The sequence below is a fragment of the Protopterus annectens genome, chromosome 4.part0 (assembly GCF_019279795.1).
Source record: "Protopterus annectens isolate FY-2018-M chromosome 4.part0, PAN1.0, whole genome shotgun sequence".
Taxonomy (NCBI): domain Eukaryota; kingdom Metazoa; phylum Chordata; order Ceratodontiformes; family Protopteridae; genus Protopterus; species Protopterus annectens.
Genome location: NC_056733.1, coordinates 1,623,061,256 through 1,623,083,551, shown reverse-complemented (window position 1 = coordinate 1,623,083,551; position 22,296 = coordinate 1,623,061,256). Strand labels below are relative to the sequence as shown.

At 39.8% G+C, this 22,296-nt stretch overlaps 1 protein-coding gene across 1 annotated transcript in view; it reads left to right on the top strand.

Moving 5' to 3' along the window:
- Positions 1-22,296, top strand: part of FAT2 (FAT atypical cadherin 2) — a 1,015,713-nt gene that overhangs the window by 583,606 nt on the left and 409,811 nt on the right. The window contains exon 7 of the mRNA XM_044069413.1: positions 3,809-4,019. Coding sequence (XP_043925348.1) covers positions 3,809-4,019 — 211 coding nt within the window. The remainder of the gene's footprint in view (positions 1-3,808; positions 4,020-22,296) is intronic.

The window sequence follows — 22,296 nt, the reverse complement described above, 5'->3', positions numbered from 1 at the left end:
GTCAGCCTAGGTGGGACGGTTTGGAGACAAAGCAAGAGAGGCGAGATTGCGTTGGTTTGGACATGTGCTGAGGAGGGATGCTGGGTATATTGGGAAAAGTATGCTAAGGATGAAGCTGCCAGTTTAGAGGAAAAGAGGAAGGCCTAACATAAGGTTTATGGATGTGGTAAGAGAGGACATGCAGGTGGTTGGTGTGACAGAGCAAGATGCAGAGGACAGGAAGAAATGGAAACAGATGATCTGCTGTGGTGACCCCTAATGGGAACAGCCGAAACAAAAAGAAGAATTGTAATTGTTACTACTCGTTGTTTGATTTGATGTTTGCGAAGTACTTAGAAGCAGTATTATAATAAACTTGAGATTGGGTAATAATAATTACAGAGGATTGGGTATGGAAAGGGGATACATTAAGGTAACACCTTAAAGTGATGGTTACTCTGAGGGAAACAGGGATATCAGTTACTATTGCACATGTGCTTGGGATGGGATTGATACAATGGATGGACTAATGATGAATTTGTGCAAGAAAAATGGTCAGAAAGATAGTGATCAAGAAGTCTAAGCAACAGGTAGCTCAGAAAAAGAGACAAAGAAGGGGAGCTGTTCTCAGTCACATGTCTGACTCAACGTTGTATGCCACAAAAGGTGCCAAAGCAGATTAGAAAGTTGCAGTAATTGCACAGGGAATATTTAAAACACCTATGTTTCTGTGCTTTGGGAATGTGAGCATTCTGAGTTGGTATATATAAGTCATCATTATGTCTGTCCTTGGGAGTGGTGAACAGTTGGAGGGGAGTTATATGAACCATTGTTATGTCAGCAATATGTACAATTATGCAGTGGGAAGGAGTATTCAGAAATGCATTGCTTCTGTTCTTATGTATGTTTCTACTTACTGGTCTCTGCTATGCAACCAAGGAAATATTTATGTGATAAGCCTTACTAGAGTGGCATATGCTGTATTTCATTCTTACTGTAATGATCTGCTCCCAGAATTGAAGCGCAATGTGTAACTCATCATGACTTGAGTAAAATGCAGTAAGGTAAATACTCCACTGAGATTTACTGCTGTTATACAGTTTGTTCATAAAAATATGTATTTTTAATTAAATAAATCATAGGATTTTATTTTCATTGTTGATTACTGGAGCTAGAATATTCAGTATATTGTCACTGAGCATGCACACTTCAGTAGAACTTTATTTTTTATTTTTTTTATGAACTCTTGTATAAATGCACCCTGCTTCTAGCCTATGTCCCTTTAACAATTTCAGTAACATCAAGACTTGCAAGTTGTTGCACTGATATGGTGAAATTCTATATACAAGAGGTCAGACACTATCTATATTTTAAAGTAATTTTTTTATTATTTTTATCACTGTCAGTGTTTCTCTGAATTTGTCATGGTATGTAACAACAGGAAGGCAGAATTGTGTTGTGGGGTCAAAGCAGTCCTCAGACTGGTATATTTGGTTGGTTGGTTGGTTGGTTGGTTGGTTGGTTGGTTGGTTGGTTGGTTCGTGGGTTTGCTGCCTGGTTGGTTGGCTGTTCTTGCAGGTAGCCAGTTCTAATTTTTTTATGCCATTGAGGAAACACAACATAGTCAAACAAAGGATTCAAGATGCTGTCCTTTATCATTATAATACAGTTGTGCACTCTCTCATGCATGATACGGAATCATGGTTAATGTACAGCATATAGTGCATGCATAAAGTGCATAGCTAAGGATTTTTTGCAAATCCCATCCTTTGTCAATCTGATTGTGGTGTGAATAAATGTATAACATTAATGCAGACAGATGCAATACATGAAACATCTGTAATCTTGTAACATTAATAAACTTATCATAATGCTATATTAATACTTTGATAAATGTCTGTAATCACAGCTTTATATTTGAAAGGGTAGCTTTTAGATGACTCATTGTAGAGCATGTTAATTTTGGTAGGATTTGTAAATTTAATATAAATTTAATTTGTTAGTTACATTACTCTGTTTTTATTTTTGGTGTGGTATTCATCACGCCAGATGTTATGCAGCTACTTGAGCCCAGCTGCTTGAATGCCACTACGTTACAGCCAGCAGCTGTTAAAATGTATTAAGGTGCAGCAGCCATGGGGAGACAGTAGAGTTGCTACACAGCATTCAAGTTTGAGCAAGGTTACTGTAGTGGTCATGGGGATGGGAATGCAGGCAGAGGATTTAGGAAGCAGTCAGGAGGAGGCTTTAGATTTAGGAAGCAGGAAGGGAGTTAGGTTTAGGGAGAGTGTGAAGAGGTTTTGTGGTTAGGGAACAACCGGTGAGTTTTAACTTTAGGGAGTGGAGAGGACTTTTGGTTTTGTGAGCAAGCAGGGAATTTTAGGGTTAGAAAATGACTGGGGATTTTAGGTTTAGGGAAGAGGAATTGGGGTTTAGGTTTAGGGAGGGGGTTATGTTTTGGGAGTAGGAAGGAGATTAAGTTTAAGTGGGGGAGCTTTAGGGTTATAGGGGATGACTGGGAACTTTAGGTTTGGAGGTAGTAGAGATTTAGAATCAGGGAGCAATCAAGGACTTGGATTAGGGATGGAATTCCTATGTTTTCTGTCAATGAGATTTTAGGATTAGAGTTAGGGTTCTGGTAGAGTTATGTAGTTATGCAAGGTCAGGTGATGGGAGAGACATATCAAGTTCTAACACATATGAAGTTCTAGCACATAGGTTAGTACTAGGCTAACTGCCCTTGCAAACCATTTTAAGCCTAGCCAGTTATCCCTTGTGAGACTCAAACCCTGTACCTTGTGTTTATAAGGCAAACACCTTGACCATCAGGCCACCATTCCAACACTTATAATTTTCTTTGATCAGGCTGTTGGGTTTGTGGGAGTTATAGCACTTGCTAAGTGGAGTAAGTGCCAGCAAGCAAGCATGTTTTGAGGTAGTAGCACTCAAGTACATGTAGTACACACTATTGTAACCTTCTCCCTCTCTGTACAGTCAATATTAAACTCTTTCACGCCACAAAACATACTCAATTTGTAACTGTACTTGTAAATATTTTCATAATGTAAGTATCAATGTAAATAATAATGTAAAAACTCCTCCTCCGTTGTTTTCGACCTCTGAAAATATTGAAATGGCTATATTAATCTAATTCAATCTTTTACCATGTAATAAACTCATAAAACTCATATTTCGTATTTACGTGGCCATTTCCTCTTCACTACAGTATTTTCAAGCTTGTAAATGAACAAAATTATTGTATATCCTATACAGATAGATAGATAGATATTTGTATTTGGCCTCAGTACTGGATTAAAAAAAGAGTTCAATGACCTGTACACCTACTCAGTAACAAATGCCAATAAATAAGTAAATAAATAAACTATTAGCTTTTGTAAATATGTTTCTGTAAAACTCAGATACTGGTATTCTAATGTGTGAGTTTGTATGGCTTCTGCTCTTTTAGCACATATTCTGTCCTAATGAACATTGCACTGCTAGCAAGTACGGTTCAAGTTAATTTCTGCAGTAATGTAAATACTAGCACGTGAATAGTTGCAAAGTGAAGCATACACAAATCATCCCCCATCTGTTTGTAATATTAAATCATATGCTTTAGTAAGAAAGTATGCATTTATTCTAAAAAATACTTTGTAACATAAGTGAACTTTCCATTTTTAGCCATTTGTGAAAAATATTGCTTCAATGATAAAATATTTTAACTTTTGTTCTGTCTCTTTTCCATATGTTTAAGTTCAACTTTATGTTTTTTTTTCTTCTTAAATAATATGAGCATCAGAAAAATGATGACATGTTTTATATATTACAGGTCAGAGCCACTGACAATGGCAGATTTCCACGTTCTTCAACTACCAAGTTACATATTGAATGGATTCCAGTACCAGAGCCTTCCACAGAACCACTTGCCTTTGATGAACCACATTTCAACGTTGCTGTCATGGAAACAGACTCCGTAAACCACATGCTTGGTGTAATCAGTACAGAATACAGCAGCAGTCATGTGTGGTTTGACATTATTAGTAAGTCTGTGTTTCCTTACTAACACAGTCTTTGTTTTCTTACAAGTGCGCACAACTCGTATGATAAATCAGTTGACAGTTATTTGAGACTACTCTACAAGATAGTATTCCAAAAGCCTTAATCTAATCTTCAGCAAGTTAGTCCATTGCAAGTCATCTTTGTAAAGTGTATTTTTTCCAGAATGTGATAAAGTAGCCAGGATTAACTTTTCTGAAATTGTACCCATAGTTCTTTTCATTACTACTGCTATAGAGACTATGTAACATTGGGAAAAATGGTGCTCTTTTTCTCAGACATTATGTTCTTCCGCCAAAGGTTGTAACAAAGGATGGAGCATAATGCAAAACAAGATATATGAATACACACACACACACACACATATATATATATATATATATATATATATATATATATATATATATATATATAGATATACATATATATATATATATATATATATATATATATATATATATATATATATATCTATATACCAAAGTAATAGAAAAACAACAGTACCACCACTTATTCGTGATTATTTCTCCCGAAACAGAACTGCACAAGTAGTAATAAAACACAAGGGGGAGAAATAATAGGCAGATGTCAGTACTTAGCATAAGCTATTCAGCCAACAAACAAAGCGACTCGCTTTCCAGCTAGCAACCAGTTCAAGGGTACGCTTTTCATCAAACAAAACAATTTAGTGTCTCTATTACCAGTCGACAGCGCTTATCAGCTAACCAACAGTTCAGAAATATGCTTTTCAGCAAACGAACAGTTCAATATCTCTGTTACCAATCGACAACATAACAGAAGAGCCCTTCAACACAGTTAATTCATTACGTTAGAGTCTGTTCTTACTTCTCTTAGTCCACTGTTATTTCCAGGATCACCTTAAAATATTACTTCAAATAATAAAGCCAAGAAGACACGATAAAGGCTTTATTTAAAACACATAAAATATGGGCTAGTGCTTTCACCCGTAGGCTACCTCAGGCCACTGACTCTTACAATTTGCAGTACCTTTTTATACACATTTATTAGCTATTAGCCTATAATTTAATTAATGAATATTCATTTAGTTAAAGAAGTATAACCATCACAATCTTTCAACACCATAAGCAGTCATTTAGTTAAAGACATATAATTATCTAAAATTGCCAGTACCATATAGGTGTTTAAATAATCTAAATTCAATAATTAACATATCTACACTTACGTACTTTAAATACATACAAGCAAAAATATATTAAAAAATTATATATATACATATATAAAATATATATCTAAAATATAAAATTTAAAATATGAGAAATAATACATTTGTTTGTGTGCACTTATACACGCGTGGTATATATAGTATAGTGTAGTGTAACATAGTCTAAATACCAATCCCATATAAACAAAATGTGCTTCCTGGGGTAGGGTTCACATTCTTATATGGGATCATAGAATAAATGTTACTTCCACACTATTCTATTTATAAATTCTACTTTGTAGCTTCCTGCCTTTTAATGCTGGCTTTATTGGAATCCTATTGTTCAGCCCTGGTGGTTGGTCAGCCCTAAATCTAATTATCCATTTCATTTCGTTTTGTTCAGTTCTATTAGTAATGTCCCTTTGTCTAATAGTAACCTGATTACATTGGATTACCATAAACTTAAACTTGTGCTCTATGGAAGTTCCCATTATGTGTTTAGATAGTGCATTGTTGCTCATTTTCATCTTAATATTGTATAAATGTTCTCTAATCCGATCTCTCAATCTCCGGTCTGTCTTGTCTATGTAGAAGGCTGTACAGCTTTCACATACGAGAAGATAGACTATATGAGATGTGTCACATGTAGCTTCCACTGTGAACGTATAGGACTGCTGTGTCATGGGATGTACAAATCTTGCTGTATCATTTATCAATGGGCAATACCTGCACTTTTTACATGGTCTTGTCTTTCCAATATTTTCACATATGTTATCCTTCCCTACTTTACTAGGGCCACATAACATCCTATACAAGTTTAGTTTATTTTTATATATAAATTTCAGGCAGTTACCTACTACATTTAATATTTTAGGGTCCACTGTTAATATGTCCCAATACTTCTTATATGCATCTCGTACACCTGCCACGTCTTGGGTATGGTAAATACACACCTTAGTTTTATCTGAGTCATTATTAGGATGTTCTTTAATATCTACAGTTCCTATCTTTGTGTTCATATTGGCAAAGTATGGATGTGCAATATTTTCCCTCAGCTTGTCAATATTCATAAATCCTTCTTTTATCTCATCTGGCCTATATGATCTATCCAATAACTTCACTTCTAATTCATTCAATTCACACCTGTATCCTATATCTGTTGAATTCAGGTGGGAAGCCCTCATCGTTTGTCCTTTTACTACAAAGTAAACCCTGGATGCATGCTGGTTCTATGCAAGAGTGAGTTCCTATAACATTCTTTTCTGTATACTCCTGTATTTAAAAATCCCCCAGGTAACTTCTCTACAAATAAATCCAAAAATGGTATAGATTGATTTGATGCTCCCTTAGTAAATTTTAAATATTGTGTGGAGTCATTTACCTTATTAAAAAATGCATTTAACTGCTCTTCTCCTGACTTCCAAATAAGAAAGAGGTCATCCACAAAACGAGTGTAGAACAAGACCTCTGTCTTAAACTCTATCATTTTAAACAACCAACTTTCTTCCCAGTCTGCCATTACAAGGTTGGCGTAGCTATTGGCACAAGAAGTGCCCATAGCTACACCATCCCCCTGTATGTATAACTGGTTATCGAATACAAAGACATGGAACACCTTGTATGTAGGGTATAGTGGGGTGATCAATCATTAGATATTTATAAAGTTCTTCTTTAATTTTACCTTGATTATATAAAATGTTTAAAGATATAGACACTCGTTCTATAATTTTATCTGCTTGATCTGGCTTGATTTTACTATAGTATGCTTCAACTGTTGAACATTCTTCAAACTTCAAAAGGCCGTGACAATAAGATCGAAGTTTTGAAACTTCAAACGTTTTTAATGCAGATCTTAGTACAACGTGGAATGGGATATTTACCATTTTCCTCACTCTAGTGGGATCTCGGAGTTGGTGTATTTAATTAGCAGGAGGTGTGGGGGAAAAATCGTAAATTTTTTTTTTTAATTAGATTTTCGAAGTTTCAAAACTTCAGTCTTATACTCTTGAACGTATGAAGTTTGAAGTTTTGAAACTTCAAGCTTCTGAAGTAGATCCTTATATATATATATATATATATATATATGTGTGTGTGTGTGTGTCTGTGTGTGTATGTGTGTGTGTGTGTGCTTCTGACATAGCAAACCAAGCCCAAGAAAATCTGAAGGTGTTGTTGCTCAATGCTAGGACTCTAAACAAGAAACTCCATTCACTACAAGCTGTCCTCACCCTAGAGAATGTTGATGTCTGCGCAGTCACTGAAACAGACCAAACAGTTCAAGACCACACGTTTAGACCACCTACAGCTTAGGCAAGGACCAAAGATCGAGGTGCCTTGATTTACATAAAAAATAAATATACTTCAAGGCTGTTCAAACAAGACAGTGTACCTGAGCTTATCCATCTTCATCACCATGGGCGAAATCCCATACCACTTCCTTGAACAGTCTAAATCCCCCTCTATGACCCAGGAAACCTATAGCACTTATTTAGGCTTACTGGAAACACTCATCATCCAACCCAATACCATATTCATGGATAACTTTAATTATCCATTATTAACTGGGAATCATATACAACACCAAATGTTCAGACACAGAGATTCCTGCATTTTATGAACACAAACTCCGTGGACCACATTGTCAATACACTGATCAGGAGTGCAAACATACTGTATCTGGTCATCATTAATTTGGGGGAGCACTACACACCCCCTAGTGTAATTTTCTGTTTGGTAAGGTCAGACCATTATGGTCTACTTTGAAGTAAAACTGAAACATGGAACCTCAGCTAACCCTAAGATGTTAAGGAACTATTCTACGGCTAACTTCCTACTATTAAGGTACATTCTGTGCAAAGACTGTACATCCACCCAAGTGTCTGTATGTTTTTGATTTTCTTTTCTTTTCCTTTTTTTTGTTTGTTTTTTGTTTTTGTTTTCCTTCCCATCCCAAACATTTGCTCAGTTAAACTGGAAATGCTCCAAAGCTCCTGTTGCTGTTTGTGTAAGGTATCAGCGAGTGCATTTGTATATCCTATGATGGGCTGCCGCCCTGCCCTTTGCAAGATTAGTTTCTGTGCTTTGCAACAAATGAATGCCAGCATGAGTTGTGCTTTCCTCTGACTATGATTTGGATAAGCAAGTAGTCAGAAAAATGAACAAACTAGTATATTGGCTTGTTCGTATGGGTGGTTATTTTATCTAAAGCAGTTCACCAGATGTTCATCATGTTACACTGCTGCAGTCATTACACTTGAGTTATCCTGCTGTCAGGTGGTCCCGCAGTCGGCCAGAGTTCCAAAGTCTTGGTCCAGCGTCGGTTGCTGTCGCTTCTTCCCTGACGTCAGTGCGCCAGGGGTATATAAGATGCATCCGACGCCATTTTCTTCAGTCTTTCTTGCCGCACGGTGCCTGAAGCAAAAGCAGTTCGCAAGTGCCGGTCGGCCGACTCCTGAGATTTTCGAAGTCGAATTTCAGATCCGAAGTCTTCAGTAAAGCTAAGTACCCCATTGGGGAAACTTTTTTCTTACCTCAGGCCGATGTCAGAAAAAGTTAATAATTGTATTTCTTGTGGGAAGCAAATACCTCATAAGGACTTCCACTCTTACTGTATTCCATGCCTAGGCCCTGATCACGACATCACTAGTTGTCGGTTTTGTGCTAGATTTAACAAACGCACTATAAAACGATGTTTTGATTTTGCTTTGCACTATTTTGGCCGAAGGTTCAATTATACAATGCTGTCAGAACAACTGATGACTGCAGTTCATAAAAAACGCAAAGACAAGGATAAAGACAGGCATCCGAGGTCCAAAACCGACAACGAAGCCTCTTCTAGGCCAGTCGCCGATTCGCCGGTTCTCAGTGAGGTGCTTTTGCAGCCCCTGACACCTGCTACCTCAGAGCCACAGGCCGCCTCTGACTCCCATGTGGAGACAACTAGGCGTCTGGAAACTCAAGGTATTGGGCCTACGGAAATTAATCCCTCAGATGGGTCTGGAGCCGCTGAGCAGGCATCGGCTTCTGAGGGTGTTTTCAGACCTTCACAGCTTACCATTAAAGCAACAGCCAAGAAAAAAACACCATTAAAGACAAAGACGCAAGTATAGCATTCTCCTGGACAGTCCTCCATGCTTAAGAAACAGATGCTCAAAATGGCTGAAGACCTCATTACTCTAATCAGGGGTTCCCATCCCCCTCCTGAGAAAAAGCCTAGGCTGGATACAGACTATGATTCCTCTGATCATGTTTCCATTTCCTCTGATTCCTATTCAGACCAGGGATACTCTCTACCCCCCTATGAGGACTCTGATGCTGAAGAATCTATCCCTTCAGCCTCTCCTCTTGAGGATTACTCTTTTGGGGAAACTTTACATGCCATGAGGGTGCACTTCCATTGGGAAAGTCAGGATTATTCAGAATCCAAGAAAAGGCTCAAGGATTTCCTTTTATTGCCTCAGCACAGGCCCCTGGCTATTCCACCTGTGCTAGATATTGTGGATGATGTGTTCTCTGAATCCAGCTTATCTCCTGATTCTTTGCCCCCTGCACCAGCCAAGCCAGATAGGTATTACAGAGTCCCTGACTCTCACAAGTTTCTTTATAAAAACCCTTCAGCTGACCCAGAAACCATTTCCCAGGGTCCCAAAGGGGTTAAGGCTTCCATTGCCAAAAATCCAGTACCCTCTGACAGAGATTCCAGAGCTTTGGATAGATGGGGGAAGAAAGTTTACACTTCTGCAACTTCAGCAGTAAGGGCTTTAAATTGCCAGTTTCACATGCTTAAGTACCAACAATATTTAATGGCTCAGTTAAAACAGAAAATGCTTACAAGCTCATAAGCTCCTGACTATAAAGAAATGCAGGATTTATTGCATGCAGTTGAACAGCTGGGAAAACATACTCTGCAATGTGGTTTTGATTCTTTAGAGGCCTCTTGTAGAGCCGCAGTTACAGGTTCTGTGATTCGAAGACATGCTTGGTTAAAAGAACAGAGTTTACCTGATCATGTTAAGGCAAAATTATTGGATGCTCCTTTACAGCATGATACCTTGTTTGGTGTTAAGGCAGAAGAGGTGTTAAAGAAAATGGAGGATAAAGCTAAATCTATGCAAACAGTCAAAGATTTCTTACAGGTACAGCCACCTCGATTTAGCAGAAATTGGCCTACAAAAAATTGGTCCTTTCCAGTGTCAGACAGGCCACAGAGAGGCAGATACAGACGCCCAAGAGGAAGATCTCAACCCCAAGGCTCTTACAGACAACAACAGTGGGGTACCTCAACCCCAAAAGGAGGTGAGGACAAGTCTCAACCTTACAGGAAACAGTCCCAATAACTTCCCCCTTCGTATGCCAAGCACTTCCCTTTTGGCAGCCCCCTTGGGGGAAAATTAGCACTTTTTTCTCAAAATTGGCAAACAATCACCTAAGACAAATGGGTTCTGAATATTGTGTCTCAAGGTTACAGGTTCCACTTTCACACTTTACCAAGGCTAAAAGGAATGCCAAACCTGCCACAAAATCAATGGGCAGAGGCTCAAAAACAAATTTCAGCCCTCATGGACATGAGAGCTATTCAAAACGTACCACAGCAGGAACAAGGACAAGGATTTTACTCAAGACTTTTCCTGGTCCCCAGAAAGGACAAAGCCTGGAGACCCATACTAGACCTTTCAACTCTAAATACTTGCCTGGATGTTCTGAAATTCAAAATGTTGACACTATAGCAGCTTCTTCCCATGCTGGGCAAGAAGGCTTGGCTTGTTACTTTGGACCTCAAAGAGGCATACCTGCATGTCCGTATCAGACAAGATTGCAGAAGATACCTCAGATTCAAAGCTGGTACAATGCACTACCAATTCTCTGCACTGCCCTTTGGCTTATCTACTGTGCCCAGGGTATTTACAAAGTGCCTGGCACCAGTAATTGCATTTTGCAGACAAAAAGGAATTCAAATATATCCATACCTGGACGCCTGCCTCATTCAAGCAGAGAAAAAGGACATTCTTCTAAAGCATCTGACGTTTGTAAAAAGGTTGCTAATTTCTCTAGGGTACACAGTAAATGAAAAGAAGTCAAAACTAGTGCCCTCACAACAGATAATGTTCCTGAGTGCCAGCTTAAACACAACTGCCCAGATGGCTTATCTCACGCCAGACAAACAAGGACAACTGACTCAATATTTTCAGTTGCAGGCAAAAAAGTCCCATCTCCCCGCAAGAAAAATTCTGCAGGCCCTGAGATTCATGGCATCATGCATACTACTAATTCCATATGCCAGACTGCATATGAGGAAATTACAATGGTACCTAAAAAGTGTTTGAACTCAACACTCTCACAGTTTAGAAACAGTAATACCAATAATTCCCTGCCTACAACAGGAGTTTCAATGGTGGGCACAGGCATGTCACCTCAACAAGGTCAGCCTTTCACTCTACCCACAGCCAGGCAGACTCTAACAACAGATGCTTTGGATTACGCCTGGGGAGCACACATGGCAGGAAAATGTATTCAGGGCAAGTGGACCACAGACCAAATGCATCTTCACATTGATCAAAAAGAGATGTTGGCTGTTCAAAATGCCCTAACAGCTTTCAAGGACCTTCTGCATCCAGGACAATTATTACTAAAGACAGACAACACCACAGTAATGTGGTACATAAACAAGCAAGGGGGCACCCATTCTTATCCCCTATGCAGGCAAGCCATGACCTTGTGGAACACAGCTCTAACTTATTAAGTTCATCTGCAAGCACAATTCCTGCCAGGAAAGAAAAATACTCTGGCAGACGATCTAAGCAGAAATATCATGGACCCTCACGAATGGAAATTGAATCCACAAATCTTCAGCATGGTAACGCAAAAATGGGGGTGCCCAGACATAGATCTTTTTTCCTCCCCACTAAATTGCCAACTACAAAAATTCTGCACAAGGACTTACCACACACAAACATGGAAAGTGGACGCTCTTTCATTCAGCTGGAAAAGCCTAAAAGTCTATGCCTTCCCACCACTGCCTCTACTTTCAAAGATACTCCTAAATGCCAGACAAGAAAAAACACAGATGATTCTGATTGCTCCAGACTGGCCACGCCAGCACTGGTACCCAATCTTAAAGAACTTAGCTCAAGGCCCACCATGGATTTTGGCTCAAATTTCACACCTTCTGACTCAACAAAACAATCAGATCCTGCACAGTCAGCTCAAAACCCTAAACCTGGCTGCATGGCAGATTCATTAGTCAAACAGGTAACACCTCTCTCTAAAGCTGTTATGGATGTCATTTTGGAGGCCAGGAGGCCTAGCACCAGGAAATCTTACTCAGAAAAATGGAAGAGATTCTGTGCCTGGAACCAGGATCAAAGCTTTGACCCTGTTGTCCCAAACATTCCTCAGATTTTACAATACTTAACGGAGATGCTGGACAAAGGCCTATCCTTCTCATCAATTAAGATCCACGCCTCTGCCATTTCAGCTCATTACAACATGGATCCTCCTTTATTCTCTCATCCCTTGCTAAAGCAGTACCTCAGAGGGGCTAAAAACATAAGACTGCCCCAGAGAGCACCAACACCAACTTGGGACCTCAATTTTGTTTTGGAAAAACTGACCTTGCCACCTTTTGAGCCAGCCAATACAGCCGATCTAAAATTTTTATCATGGAAAACAGCTCTGCTCCTGACAGTAACTTCAGCACGAAGAGTCTCAGAGCTACAGACATTAATGGCAGTGGAACCTTTTATAATATGTCATCAGGACAGGGTTTCTTTAAGGACAAACCCTACCTTTATGCCAAAGGTGGTATCTAGTGTGGCTCTTAACCAAACCATCCATTTGCCAACTTTTTATCCAAACCCCTAGAATAAAGGGGAGAAACTTCTGCACTCCTTGGACATACACAGGCAGCTACGCTTCTGCTTGGACAAAACAAAAGCTTTCAGGAAAACTGAGCAACTGTTTGTAACATATGCTGCAGGATCACAGGGCAAGGCTATCTCAAAGCAGACTATTTCCAAATGGATAGGACACTGTATTCATTACTGCTACACACAGCATGGAAAAGCAGTCCCTAATAACATTAGGCCACATTCTACCAGAGCAACAGCCACTTCAACAGCCTTTCTCAGAGGAGTACCAACCAAGGACATTTTGGAGGCGGCAACTTGGAGTTCAGTGCACACCTTTACCAAGCATTACCACTTGCCTCTTTACTCTAAATCCAGAGCAGGATTTGCCACTGCAGTTCTGCAGGGCCTCATAGCCAATCCTAACTCTTTATAGACCAACCACCCAACCTTAGTTTTGGGTTTCTACCCAAGCGTAATGACTGCAGCAGTGTAACACGATGAACATAGTACAGTTTTGTACCTACCATAAATGTAGATGTTCGAGTGTTCACACTGGTGCAGTCCAGGTTACCCTCCCTCCATCCCCTCTGTCCTAGCTGGACTTATCTATACCTTTCTATCCTATACAACCTTTGTGGTGCATTTGCTTGTAACTAAAGGTATTGTTTTTATTTTTTATATATGTTTTATTAGTAATATGTATTGCCTACCTACTTGGGGGCACCTGACATCTGGGACAAGAAAAACTGAAGAAAATGGCTTTGGATGAATCTTATACACCCCTGGCGCACTGACATCAGGGAAGAAGCGACAACAACCGACGCCGGACCAAGACTTTGGAACTTTGGCCGACTGCAGGCCCGCCTGATGGCAGGATAACCCAAGTGTAATGACTGCAGCAGTGTGAACACTTGAACATCTACTTTTATGGTAGGCACAAAACTGTACTTTCTTGACTGTGTACAGGAAATGAGATTGCATTTGCTTTAATGTTTTACTTTAATTTATTTGACCTTATTAATGAAGGTCATTCTTCCACTTTTATTTTCAGTAAGGTAATTCACTCTACTGCCAAAACATTTCCCCAGCTGAGTTCAGCTGGACAATCAAAGTGTTTGTGTTAACATCACATAAGTGATATTTCATATACACCCCACTTTAATAATTAGTAGCCTCTGTCTTAGGTTCATAGGTAGTATTAAGCTATTGTTCTTTAAGAATCTTAAAAAGCTTAGCCTTTTTAATCCTTATAGTTTACTTAATATAACCCAGAGGTGGCAGAACAAGTATATGTTGTAACATTTACTTGTTCCCTCTATCCATGAAGGACATGGATGCTAAACCAGAGATAAATTTACAGTTTCCCATCCATTTATCAAAATTATGCTTGAACATAGTAAGAGAAGTACTTTTCTTTATGATGAATAGAAGATGGTTCCATGGAAGAGATATTCTTGTGATACATACCTATCCCCTCCAACATGTTCTATTTATGTTGCAAAAGAGATTGAGATCCTTTGAGTGGGTGTTCACACTACCATTGGACTTCCAAATATGCAATAAGTCTGACAGGATAGGGTCTGTTGAGGCTCTGTATATGAGGAGAGGTTACCTCTTATTAGCCTGTATGATACCGAGAAGATGGACAAGGCTTAGAGATGGTCTGCATAGTTTTTGTAATTCAGATCCTTGATTTTCTTAGTAAGAAAGTATTGTGGTCATTCCATTTGTGACAAGTTTCTGGACAAGGACATACCAAGTGGAAGATTATATTCAATGAACAGCCTAATAAGAGATGAATACAGTGGAATGATTAATTCCCTGGACCGGGATGCCATACCTTAAGGTATAAGTGTTTACTCAACCTAAATATTATACCAGTTTCATAGATTATTGCTAGGCTAACTGTCCTTATGGACTATTTTAAGCCTAGCCAATTACCCCATGTAAGAATCAAACCCTGCACCTTGGGTCTGTAAGGTAAACACCTTAACCATTATGCCAGTCTCCCACCCTGGTCATTTATCTTTTAAGGAAACTAGGTTTTATCCTTCCATTCTTCTCAGGGTTTTTGGTTGTTACCTGTCATAACCCATTCTCTCCAGAGCCATGATGTCTCCACAGTGGTTGGATACTATCATTCTTGTCAGTATGTTACTACTGTGGCCTCAGTGATTGGGTACTATGTCAGCACTCTTTTTTCACTTATAAGATGTTCTTCGTTTTTCACTGTTGCAGTCATCACATTTGGGTTATCTGCCTGCAGGTAGCCCTCAGCCCGTCTGAATACCAGAGTCTTCGGATTTCTGCGTCAAATGCTGTCGCTTCTTCCTTGACGTCAGCTCATCAGGGGTATAAAACATGCAGCCGACGCCATTACATCAGTCTTTCTTGCCGTGCTGTGCCTGAAGCAGAAGCAGTTCGCAAGTGCCGGTCGGCCAACTCCTGAAATTTTTGTTTTCGAGTTTTAGACCTGAAGTCTTCAAAAAAGCTAAGTACCTCATTGGGGATCCTTTTTCTTGCTCTAACTGATATCAGTAAAAATTAACAGTTATCTTACCTGTGGAAAGCAAATACCTCATAGAGATTTTTATTCTTACTGCATCCCCTGCTCAGGCCCAGACCACGACGTCCCTCCATTGTCAGGCTATTTTTGCAGCTAATTATTTTCGTACTCATTCTGTGTACTCCGAAATGGCTTCGTCAAGCCATCCAACTAGCGATCTTCTGAAAAAAACATAAGGATAAAGACAGAGACAGACTGCATAGGTCCAAAACTGCCGACGATGCTTCCGTTAAGCTAGTCACCAGTCCGCTGGTACTCAGTGAGGTGCTTTCACAGCCCCTGATACCCACTACTTCTGATTTGCAGGCCTCTACTGAGACCCATTTGGAGTCCGGTATGCCATGAGATGCTTCTTCGACTATGGAACCTGCGTATGTCTCTACCTTGGATGGGTCCGGAGCCGGTGTGCAGGCACCGGATTCTGAGGGTGTATTCAGGCCTATAGACATTCATATTAAACCGACACCATCGTTTTCATCCAGGCCTAAAACTCGCACCACGCCGAGAAAACCGATGACCAAACCACAGGCCCAGGCCCATATACCTAAAAAACAAATGCTTAGAATGGCTGAAGACCTCATTACATTGATTAGGGGAATCCAGCCTTCCCCCTCAAAGAGACTTAGAACTGAGTTTCCTTCTGATTCTTCTGATTAGGAATCATTTTTTTCTCTTCCTTCTGATTACCAGGATTTGCCCTTATCTACTTATGAGGATTCTGATGCAGAGGATTCCATTCCCTCTACTTCTGCTACAGAAGATTTTTCTTTCGGTGAAACCTTGCACACTCTTAGGGAGCATTTCCGCTGGGAAAGCCATGATTACTCTGACTCCAAAAAGAGGCTTAGGGAATTCTTACTTCTACCGCAACACAGGCCTTTAGCTATCCCTCCTGTTCTGGACATTGTAGATGATGCTTTCTTGGAATCTAGCCTTTCCCCAGACACTTTATCTCCAGCTCCCAGAAAACCTGACAGGGTATTACAGAGTACCTGACTCTCACAAGTTCCTCTTCAAGAATCCTTCTGTGGATCCTGAGACCATTTCCCAAGGACCAAAAGGCATTAAGGTTACTGCTGCCAAAAATCCTACCCCTTCTGATAGAGATTCTAGAGCCTTAGACAGATGGGGTAAGAAGGTATACACTTCTGCTACTTAAATTGCCAGTTTCATATGTTAAAGTATCAGCAGCATGTTATGGGGCTACTTAAACAGAAAATGATGTTGATTCTTGACTGTACTGAACACAAAGAATTACAGGATTTAGTGCATTCTGCAGAACAAGTTGGTAAACATACTTTGCAATGTGGTTTTGATGCTTTAGACAGGGGTGTCCAACCTTTTCAGTTGCAAGGGCCGCATTGAGTCAACAGAAATGGTCTGGGAGCAAACTTCAAAAAAAAAGGGTCTCTCACATAAACTGAAGAGCAAAAAAAAAAAAAAAAAAAAAAACACAACGCATCATAAACTAAAGAGCAAAAGACCCCAGGTTTATGCAGACTAATACAAAGTCGGCCCACTGGCTGTATTGTAGGTGAATTTGAACAATAAATAAATTAATAAATGCATAATATTTGCCCTAAAATTCAATATCTCATTCTACCTGTACTACTGCCATGTGAGGTAAATCAGGATTAAATACATATAATAAACATTTCAAAGTTCATTAGATATGAATACTATCCAGTCATAGAATTTATGGACTTTTTATTTTCACAGTTTGCTACAAGTCTTGATAACAGTGAGTCACAAAAGTTTGTTGTAATTTAACATTTTCATTAGGCTTATCTTCCTAAATCTGAATGTGTGTTCAACAGAGATTCTGCTCTTGTTAATATATTTTTCATTTTGCATTTATTGTCATGGTCTACTTTTCTCATTTGTAATATGTTGTGTCTCTGAGAAAATTTATTTTAATCTCTGTAACCAGACAAACACAGGAAGAATATTGTAATCTCCTACTCCTTTATGAATTAGAAATGAAGAACAGTATGGATGAGATCTGTAATTTTTTAAAAAATATTTTCATTTGTTGCTTTTACAGATTTGCAAATGATAAGAAAAATTACTATTACAACTTTCAAAAATTATATAACAAAAATCCCTAAACAATTTTGGACTGAAAGAAAGCACTAGCTAAATCCAGAAAAAAAATCCCAATCAAATCCCCCCTCTGTTGACAGTAACTATGACATTTTCCGAGAGTTTAACAAGCACAAATTTAATGCAGTTACAACCTTCCTCCTTAAAAAACAGCACCTAGATAAGGCCTTCAAATAACTCCTCCAAGCAAAATGCATCACATTCAACAGAACAACGACTTACTAACTAAGTCCTCTTACAAACAAAAAAAATGCAGAACTTTTCTCACTTCAGCCAGTATCTCCATCAACAGTTAAGAAACTATTCCAACATTAAAATTAAGCTCACTAGCTCCAGATAATTTCTTAGTGCGAGTTCTCTAATAAAAAGCTGTTTATATAGCAAATCTTATGAGATTCTTATGAATCACTTTATAACTGACTCATACATCCATAAACGATATATAAACATTCATGTTATCCCCATTCACAAGAAGGAACATGACTCAAATTATCAAATTTCCCCATTGCTACATTATCATTACTTGCAAAGGTTGCAGAAAGATGCATATGTAAACAGATCATCACTTTTAACAGAAAAGAATATGTTATTCTTAATACAACACAGCTTTACACCAACCCATTGCACTGAATCTGCCCTAGTAGCATTCCAAAACACCATCAACCAGAATCATAATAAAGGACAATTTGATAAACAAAATATTTCAGTTTCAGTATGTGCTGTCCTTGCATTGTAAAGTTCTGTTTTATTTTTTCATATAAATAAGCCACATAAAACTATACAACCCATAAATGGCTACTTAAAACATTAAGTAATTTCAGTTAACAGAAAGCAATATTGCAGATGTCTTTTAAAATATGAATATTGTTGAAAGGATATAAACATGTAGGTAAGGTCAGATAATAGCATAATGATATATAGTAGCAAAGGCTTGGGCCATGCTTCTGTTAAGGTCATTATGTTATGCTTGATAGAAGAAAAAGTCTAATAATTTTTCCATTCGCTATTCAGTAAGTGCATAAAGAGATTTTATAGCAGTGTCAAGCTATTTGTTGTTCAACACACACACAAAAGCACATATATAAAGGAAATGCATTTTTAATTGTATGTTTAACTGATGGAAAAATAAAATGCCTTTACGGGCTTCTTGTTCTTAGCTCTGTCCTAAACTTTTGAAATGGTTTCATATAAATTCCTATAAACTACCTACATAACTTAAACTTCAAAGACAATATGTCTGATACTCTACTACACATCAAATGCACTCGTTACATAAGTGATGTAGTGTTTAAACTCACAAAATTACTTACCTTACCTTTTGCTATGTTGTAGTGTAACTGTAGTCAGTGTGTACTCCGAAATAAAATAAATCCTCTCTCCACGATCTCGCTCTTTCCTTCAGCTTTACCAGAACTGTAAAAAACGAACGAACGGTGTTTTCGCACATGCGCATACCAGCGGAAAGACACTGGTATGAAAAAACGTGAAAAAACGAAAGTTGGCGCATGCGCAGAACAGCAAAAGTACACGGACGTGTAAACACACGGAAAAAAAGTTAAATTGAAATTAAATTTAAATTTAAGGGTCGCGGGCCGCATGGAAGAGCTCTGAGGGCTGCATGTGGCCCGTGGGCCACGGGTTGGACACTCCTGCTTTAGAAGCATCTTGCAGGACTGCTGTCACTGGGTCTGTACTTAGGAAGACATTCTTGGCTTAAGAAACAAAGCTTGCTCGATCATGTAAAAGCTAAATTACTGAATGCTGCCTTAAACCAAGATTGCCTTTCTGGCAACAAAGCAGAAGAAGTCCTCAAAAGGATGGAGGAAAATGCTAAATCTATGCACACTGTTAAAGATTTCCTACAAGTACAGCCTCCCAGATTCAGTAGGCATTGGCCTTCTAAGAACTGGTCCTTTCCACTGCCTTCTAGGCCTTTTCAGTCCAAACCCAGGAACAACAGACCACCTAGGCTACAGTCTCAGGCTTCGCACAAACCTAAGCAGTGGGGGGCTCCCACTTCCAAAGCAGGGAGTAGAAAGCCACCTCCCCTACAGAAAAATGGCACAATGACTTAACCTTAACCCTTCCAAGCCCTGCTCTAATACCTGCTCCCTTAGGAGGAAAGTTTGCCTTGCATGCAAAAAACTGGGAACTTATTACCCAGGACAATTGGGTTTTGAGCATAGTCTCCCAAGGATACAGATTCCACTTCCACACCCTACCAACACCAAATGGTTGGCCAAACCTACCCCCAAATCAGTGGACAGAGGCCCAACAGCAGGTTCTCTCTCTTTTCAATATCAGGGCTATTCAGCCTGTCCCAGCGCAACAAAGGGGACAAGGATTTTATTCAAGATTTTTCTGGTACCTAGAAAAGACAACTCCTGGCGTCCTATCCTGGACCTCTCTATTCTCAACACCTGTGTGGTAGTTCCAAAATTCAAAATGCTAACTCTGCAACAACTTCTTCCCATGCTAGTCAAGGATGCCTGGCTGGCAACCCTAGACTTAAAGGAAGCTTGCCTGCACATCCCAATAAGGGAATCTTGCAGAAAATACCTAATCTTCAGGGCAGGCTCCATGCACTATCAGTTCTCTGCACTTCCCTTTGGCTTATCTACTGTGCCCAAGGGATTCACAAAGTGCCCAGCTCCAGCCATTGTATTTTGCAGGCAGAGAAATATTCAAATTTACCCATATTTGGATGATTCGTCTGATTCAGGCAAAAAGCCAGGACTTGCTATTACAACACCTAGCATTAGTAAAGAAACTTCTAACCTCACTGGGGTACACCATCAATGAAAAGAAATCTCACCTAGTACCCTGCTAACAGATTGTATTCCTGGGAGCAAGCTTGAACACAACTTCCCAGATGGCATTCCTCACTCCAGAGAAACAAGTTTACCTGACAACCTACTTCAAACTGTTGTCCACAAAACCCCAGCAATCTGCAAGGAAAATACTGCAAGCCCTGGGGTTCATGGCCTCTTGCATTTTACTAATTCCATGTGCAAGACTGCATATGAGGAAACTCTAATGGTATCTAAAATGCTTATGGTGTCAGCATTCTCAGGACCTGGAAACAATGATTTCTATCATTCCTTGTATCAAAACAGAGTTCCTTTGGTGGGCAGAGGCCTGCTACCACAACAAGGGACTCCCTTTCACTCTACCCCCTGCCAGCCAAACCCTAACATCATACGCATCAGGCTATGCATGGGGGGCTCACATGGCAGGGCAGTGCATTCAGGGCAAATGGAACCCGAGACAGATGCACCTGCATATCAATCAAAAAGAAATGTTAGCTGTACAGAATGCTCTGACAGCCTTCAAAGACCATATTCTTCCAGGCCAACTACTGGTAAAGACAGACAGCACCACAGTTATGTGGTACCTAAACAAGCAGGTGGGAACCCAATCGTACCATCTCTGCAGACTAGCTATGGCTCTGTGGAACACAGCCTTGAGCTACTAAGTACACCTGCAAGCTCAGTTCCTGCCAGGCATACTAAATTCACTGGCAGATGACTTAAGCAGAAATCTCATGGACCCACACAAATGGAAACTAGATGCCAAAATATTCAACCTCTTGAAGAACAAATGAGGGACTCCAGAGATAGACCTGTTTGCCTTCCCTCAGAACTACCAATTGAACAAATTCTGCACAAGAACTCCCCACAGTCGAGCTTGAAAAGTGGATGCCCTGTCCTTTACCTGGGAAAGCCTTTCAGTTTATGCCTTTCACCCACTGCCTCTCCTCTAGAAGGTTCTACTAAAGATCAGACAGGACAAGCCAAGGACAATACTGATTGCACCAGACTGGCCACGCCAGCACTGGTACCCCCTCTTGCACAGTATGGTACTGCTACAACCATGGCACCTGCCTCAGACCCCTTACCTGCTGTCCCAGCAGGTGGGCCAGATTCTGCACCCTCAGCTTCAAACCCTGAACCTTGCAGCCTGGCTAATTCCTTGAGCTCTCCAATAGCATCCCTCAGTAAGCAGGTACTGGATGTCATTCTGGAGGCAAGGAGGCCTAGTACTAGAAAATCCTATGTTGAAAAGTGGAAAAGATACTGTTCCTGGAGCCTGGCTCAGGGGATGGGCACAACGGTGCCCAGCTTACCTCAGATTCTACAGTATGTAACAGAAATGCTCCACAGCGGCCTTTCCTTCTCATCAATTAAAATTCATGCCTCTGCCATTTCAGCATATTATAATACAGAGCCACCCCTTTTCTCTCACCCTTTGCTAAAGCAATTCCTTAGAGTGGCAAAAAATTTAAGACCCCCCCCCCAAGGAGAGCTCCCACTCCAGCCTGGGACCTTAACTTTGTATTGGAAAAGTTCACTCTTCCCCCCTTTGAACCAGTGGCTACAGCTGAGTTGAAATTCCTTTCTTGGAAAACAGCCTTCCTTCTAGCCATCACTTCAGCAAGAAGAGTGTCTGAATTACAGGCCCTCATGGCAGTGGAACCCTTCATTATCTTCCATGCATTCAGAGTTTCCCTCAGGACTAACCCTTCCTTTATGCCCAAGGTGGTGTCTTCTGTGGCTCTAAAT